A 6,517-nucleotide genomic window follows, 5' to 3' on the forward strand; every position below is an offset into this window, starting at 1 on the left:
GGCAACAGTGCTAACCACCGTGCCACCGTTATTCCCATTTGTTTTGCTAAATATTGTATATAATATGATGAAGATTAATTTTCCAATTTTCTGTGACAGTGCAGGGGTACTGCTGCCCCCTCCTGCAGAGGCCCAGCAGTGGAAGGGTGATCCCACAGAGCAGAGGGGGAGGAGATGAGAAACTGCTCAGCAGCATCAGGCTGAGGCTGGAAAGCAGAGCAAAACCAGCATCAAGGTCCAAAACTGGGAGCAGACCTGAGACGACCTCACAAAGTGGAGCTGCCACTGTGGGCCAAAGCAAAGATCCAGTCGATGAAAGAACAGGTGAGTGGATCCAAAAGCACGTCCAGTGCTAATGACGTTCACAATGTGTTTTCAGTTTTCACTCCACAGCAGGCACACAGCCTTCATTACATGTTACATTTGTTTAATTCTAGTGATTACTCTACACTAGATCCACAAATATGTTTGTTAAACAGGCCAAAAAGATGAAAAATGCTCCACACAACTCTATTTATTCTCACTTACACTTTGGTTTGAATATAAATATTTTTGAAAAGTTATTATTTCTTTCATTTTGCCTTGGCTCCATCATTATAAGATAACATGGGCCTATGTCCTGCAGTATTTGCTGCTGTTTATTTATTTTTCTAATATGAAAAGTGGAATCAGTTCTTATGTTTTTAGTACAAAAGGACAACTGACTAATTAAACATCCGTGATGCAAACCAATACAATGCATAATCCAAATAGAGAAAGCCAAGGTTAAGCCACGAGTACAACATAGTCATTGGCACTAAAAGCACAGTGAATATAAAGATGGGAAAATGTTGTTTTTCCACTGAATTGCTTGGAAGTTAGTTACACACTGCTTGAAATGACTTGCAGTCTTATTTGTGTGTACTTTCCTTTTAAATGCAGACATGCATGCACAGCTTAACATCACACTATTTAAAATGACTTATATTACAGTTATTTCTTCTTTCTATGATTTCACTGTTGTTTCAAACAAAACACATTAAAATCCCATTAAGTTCTACGGGAGTTTGTATCATTTGGTCATGTGACATATTACAAAGCGCAGTCCTATAGTTCAGTCACACTAAAGTACAAATAGGATTGCAACCAGGAAAAATGTGTGATACATTCAAGTGTTCATATTCAGTATTTCAGTGCAGCGACCTCCACAGTCAGAAGGCGATCGCTGTCCTGCATCAACTGTCTCACTATTGATGCTAAAAAGTTCTGTTTCAACTCATGCTGAACTGAATTTAAGTAGTTCTGTGTTTGCAGAAATAAAAATAAGATATGTTTACAGTTTTTTTCCATATCATTAAAAACATTATTAGAAACATCTCATTCACAGCTTGAGCCACATTAACAGCAGACTGATTCTGTCTTATTGATACCAATCAAGACAGAATCACAGCCTCTTCAAATTCATCCATCCCACAGGCTTAGGCTTCAGTTAACGTCCCTCTGTTCATAACAATGTTACCATTTGGATCAATCAATTAGAAAAGTTCTTAAACGAAAATGTCAAAATGAATCATTTGAAATGTAACCTCATGGTTTTAAAACTATGATTTTTAAGCAAACTCAACCCTGACCCCAGTAAATGCTCTTTGAAGTAAGACGTAGATGTCATTCAGATTCATGTATAGGTATTTAAGAAACGTCTTTGATGCTCAGCTTTGAGAAATTCTGTAGTTTGATTGATGAAAATAAACCAGATGTGATTTGGGGATTTGATCAAACAAACACAATATCGTCTTTATCATTGAGAACTATCTGGTATTCATGTGTACGTTTAGCAATGATGGCTAAAGCTGCTGTTTTTTCACACTGCTAACCACTTAAAAGAGCTTTTGATCAACACACATGCACACAAACACAACAGCTTCCATCTGCCTGTAAATCTCTATAATCATATCCAGACAACATGCGTATATGAATTCTTCTTCTGGCTTTGGAGAGAAACAGATGTTTGTGGTGACTTTAGCAAATAATCTCATTTCATTGTCAACTGACATGAAAGTCTCTGTTTTGCATTCTTTCTCTATTATTCTATTGGCTTTGCTGTATTTGGATTAATGGATGTTTTTGCTGCAGTTTGGGTAATTGCCTTTTGGATATCCTCTAGTGATAAGCAGACACAGTTGTTCAGATGTAGTCATGCCCAATCTATCACCCAGATCAAGCGGTAAATGACATCTGCAGTGTAGATGTGTCTAAGTTCAAAGCTGCGTGTCTTAGAGTGATAAACTCTTTGAAACACATACTCTGCACAGAGACCTCGAGAACCCCCTGCGACAGCGAGAGGCCGGCTCGACACACACATCCTGCTTCCACAAAGGTTTCAGAGCTCCATCTATATCTGCCGTCATCACTGTGTGAAGATGAGAAGCAGGACACAGACGGACGGGAGATGAGGTATGAGCACAGAGGCTGTTCTAAGTCATAGGAAACGATGAATCTGCATCACTTTCAGCTTTGTTTGGGATAAACATTTGTAGTTTTCACCCTCCTTTCCCAAACAGGTCTCAGAAGTGATGTCAGCACGAGGGTGGGGAGACAAAAACTATTTTCCCAAGCAATTAGAGCAACTGCAGTGCATGGAAAGTCATGTCCGCTGGGCCTAAATGGGATTTGTTATATCCATGGCATTATTCCATGCAACAAAGAAGGAAAAAGGATAAAGTTACAGGATGTTTTATAAAAAGAAGCTCTGTAAAATACCAGTGCAGTGACAGGGGGAGACCCTGGGATTCACTGGAACTGGGTGTTCATCAAGCATGTACAACATTGTCTTGTTTCTCAGAGCCAAGAGCAGAAATCCCACACAGCCGGGTGTAAGCAGAATGACGGCATATTATTCCCATCAGTGTGTTCAGGAGATAGGAGCTGATATTGGACCACGACAGAGCTGTGCTTATGTAACATGAAACTGTATCACAAGAGGGTGTACGCAGAATTTAAGCATTAAGAACATCTTCTTATTTATTTCAGTTTCTTCTTATTTATATTCTTGTTCTTGAGGACAGAATATCTCAACCCAGTCGCTGGTAACATGCTGCCCCCTGCTGCTGTGAGTGTTTTTATTACATTTCTCAAAGGATCATCAGTAAAAAACAAAAACTTCTGAAAGGAACGATGGAATTATTGTACCATTACATCCTAGCTAGAGACCTTTTATTCCCGATGTGGTGAAGATCAGTGACAAACTAGAAAACAAAACATTAGTTAGCTTTTAAAAATAGTCGAAAACATCTCGTAGGAACAGCTAAGGTACTCCTGCATACGCACACAAACATAAACTATACACTATGTACCGCGCACACTTATCATACTGGTTCAAACTGGGACATATTCATTGTGTTTCCTTGCAGGAATTTATCAGAGGAGACCAGCGGTGAAGAACGTGAGGTCAAACTAACCATCTCACACGTGTCACACACCAGTGAAGACGAGCCTAATCCAGGACTCAGCAGTCCACAGCACATCACCAGCTGATCACAACCTTCTGAGTCAGTTTAGCCCCAAAAGAATCACCACATGACCAGAACACACCTAATGAGGTGGTGTAGTTTCTCCTCAGATATATATCAACGCTCTGCTCTGAGAGCCGGGTGACCTCTGAGGGACGACGGTGTTTATGCACTGCAGGGACACCTGAGAAAATGTCAAACTAATGAGATCTCTGTGGACAACTGACATGCCAACATATACTGTTAGTGGAGCAGGAGTGTTGTTTCAAAATAAAACCTGGACAAATGACAGCTGTAGCGACAAACTAGAAAAACGTAGAATGTGGAAAACGGAGAGCGTGAGGATGAAGAGAACAGGACACGGCTAACAAACAACCAAAGAGTTTATTAGAGCGATAGAAACCACAGAGTTCACTGAAGTCCTGTGACGAGCTGATCAAGCACTTCCAGACTGCAAACAGTCCGTTTGAAGGCCGTGTTACTCAGGTGTGTTCACCTGTAACTACAGCTACATAGGTTTGTCAATGACTTTGTACATTTTATTTTGTTATGCTCCACATTCAGCTTTTCTTCCATCCACACGGATGTTGGACTGATTTAGGACTCATGATTATTCAGTTTACCTGATTATGTGTTTTGTGTTGTAATAACTGAGAAGCCATCAATGAATAGAAAGAAGAATTTGTGTATTATTTTGTCTCGTTAAAGACGTTTGTTTCTTAGTATATAAAACAAATAACTCATTTGTTTTACTTGTGTTTATAATAACTATGTGGGATTTTTCTGCGTCAGCGGTCCTTCTGGAAACAAATGATCCAAAGTACACAGTCCGTGGTTGTCTGCTGACAGGCAGTCCGCTATCAGCTGCTGCTGTTGGTGCACCTGGTGGTTATTGTAGTCACTGTTCTAACTTTAAGGCTTTATAAACCCAAGTGGCCAAGTTACAGGTTATTGCTGTACTTTAGTCTTTTAACATGAGAGTCAATAGGGACTCAGTGAGCCTGTTTTTCAGTCACTCTCCTCTCTAAAGCAGCAGCCTTCTGTCAGGACAAGCAGGATGAGCAGTGTTCGATCATTCATTTCTCAAGTACCGTCAGTCCTTTCTTTCATTACAGCTAAAACAGCGTCTGCCAAGTTTCTCTCATGACTGTTTGCATCCATCCTGTAAATTACTGCCATCTCGTGGCTCAATAAAAAAGGCAACCCAAACATGCATTTTCACATCAAAGCTCTTGATTGACTGAATATTCTCAGTTTAAAGTCCCAATTATTCCAGCAGCAGTGGAAAATGAATGAGCTGGAGTTACTTTTCTTTTTCCTTTGATTTGTTAATTGTACAAAGAAAAACTTCTTGGCTCAAGTTAAAGTTCTCCTTTTAAGGTGACAGCATGTTATTGCTATCGTCACTGCTGGTTGTTAGTGTTAAAGTGTCTTTTATTAAGCATTCAACAAATCAGCTGTAGGGTCTGACTTGTTCTGTAAGAGGTGTGTGATTCTTCTCATTGTGCTTTAAGCACACTGTAGAATAGAGCCAGGCCGAGGCGAGCTGCAGTGTTCGGCGTCCTGCGTGCAATCTGTCGCATCTGTGTCGCGTCTTCTTGCTGGCCTCCTGTCGGCAAACAGGTAGCAGATCATGCACCACACGCTGTGCTCTGGAGAGATCTGGGCACCACTGCTGCTGCGAAAGGGTCTCAGTGCACAGGAGCCTGTCAGCAGGAAGAAGAACAGCTGGGAGCGGCGCTCACTGACACACAAGCAGAAACAAGGATTTAGAGCAGACGAGAGCCTGAGCTTTGGGCTCACAGGGATTACTTCTACATCAACTGATGCCATTACTGGAAACTTGTTTATATGAGCATCTACGTTCCCCTCTCGCCGACAGAAGATGGGAAGAAACTATAAACTTTTTTTAAACAAAACTTTGCACATTAAATGAAAATTAAATGAGCACGGCCTGATGTTTGGACTCTGTTACTTGTATACAGTCTCACTATTTGCTTTGTATCACTTTCATCTTGAACAGACTTTGTGACATCTGATCTACAATAAACATCATCACTAAACGATGTTGTTTGGAATCCAAGCAACACTTTCATGCTCCTGCTGAGGAGTGAACATGATGATAAAGTGTAACAACATTTTATAAGTTGTTAGGTTTGGATTACTTATTGGACTCAAACCATTACCAAGGAGGAAGTATGCAGCTGCACTGAAGGAGAGGATGATGAGGAAGATGGTGCCTACACCCAGGTCTCCCACGGCACAGGCATTTGGACAAGCACAGAGGCTCTCCACCCAGATCTGCAGGGGCTCCCTGCTGCTCAGGCTCTGCTCTTGGTTGACAGACATGGACTGATTTGGATTACAGTGGTAATGCACGACTGTCATTGGGAGCTTGTTGTGAGCTGAGACAGGAGAAGAAGAAGAAGAAGAAGGGGTTGGAGTATGGCAGCACAGTAACAAACGTCTGTATATGTTGGATTAGTGTGTTAGTGATGCTCACCAAAGTAGGAGACAGACAGCAGCTTTAGTGTGTCGTTGTAGTAGAACTCGTTCCCTTCATGGTTTCCATAGTTGATATACTGGCTGATGTGTCCGCCGAGCCTGTGATCCCTGTTCACAGAAGAACAGCAGAGGGATTGAGGCAACTGCCACATTTGTAAAGCAGAAGAACTTGTTTTCTTCTAGTGATAAAATAATCTCAAATTCTCTGTTTTAAAAGCATATTTAATAAAATACAAAATAAACCCTGTAGCGGTGAATGTTGTCAGGATCACAGTTTCAAATTCTAAGCATCCTCACACCTCTTTGCTGGGTTTTTTCAGTTGGAGTTTAAACGTGTCGTGTATGAATTATGATTTTAAAACTTCATTTTTTAAACATGTACTTTTCAAAGAGTTTACTACATGTCCACTCAGTTGGACAACTGATGTGTATGGAGTGACACATCAGTGTCCAATGTAGTGGTAGCGCTGCAGAGATGATATCTCTCGACTGGCCGGGAACGCCGTGGTGTTCCCCGACAAGCC

The 6,517-nt window shown here is 41.0% G+C and overlaps 1 protein-coding gene across 1 annotated transcript in view; it reads right to left on the minus strand.

Moving 5' to 3' along the window:
• Positions 1–4,027: 4,027 nt before the first annotated feature.
• Positions 4,028–6,517, minus strand: part of LOC106456220 (uncharacterized) — a 5,166-nt gene continuing 2,676 nt past the window's right edge. Inside the window, exons 2-4 of the mRNA XM_013910944.1 lie at positions 5,992–6,101; positions 5,675–5,893; positions 4,028–5,194 (exon numbers count right to left, since the gene is read on the minus strand). Coding sequence (XP_013766398.1) covers positions 4,998–5,194; positions 5,675–5,893; positions 5,992–6,101 — 526 coding nt within the window. The 3' untranslated portion in view covers positions 4,028–4,997. The remainder of the gene's footprint in view (positions 5,195–5,674; positions 5,894–5,991; positions 6,102–6,517) is intronic.

The sequence above is a fragment of the Pundamilia nyererei genome, unplaced genomic scaffold (assembly GCF_000239375.1).
Source record: "Pundamilia nyererei isolate P.nyererei 1_Seehausen unplaced genomic scaffold, PunNye1.0 scaffold00053, whole genome shotgun sequence".
NCBI classification, from domain to species: Eukaryota; Metazoa; Chordata; class Actinopteri; order Cichliformes; family Cichlidae; genus Pundamilia; species Pundamilia nyererei.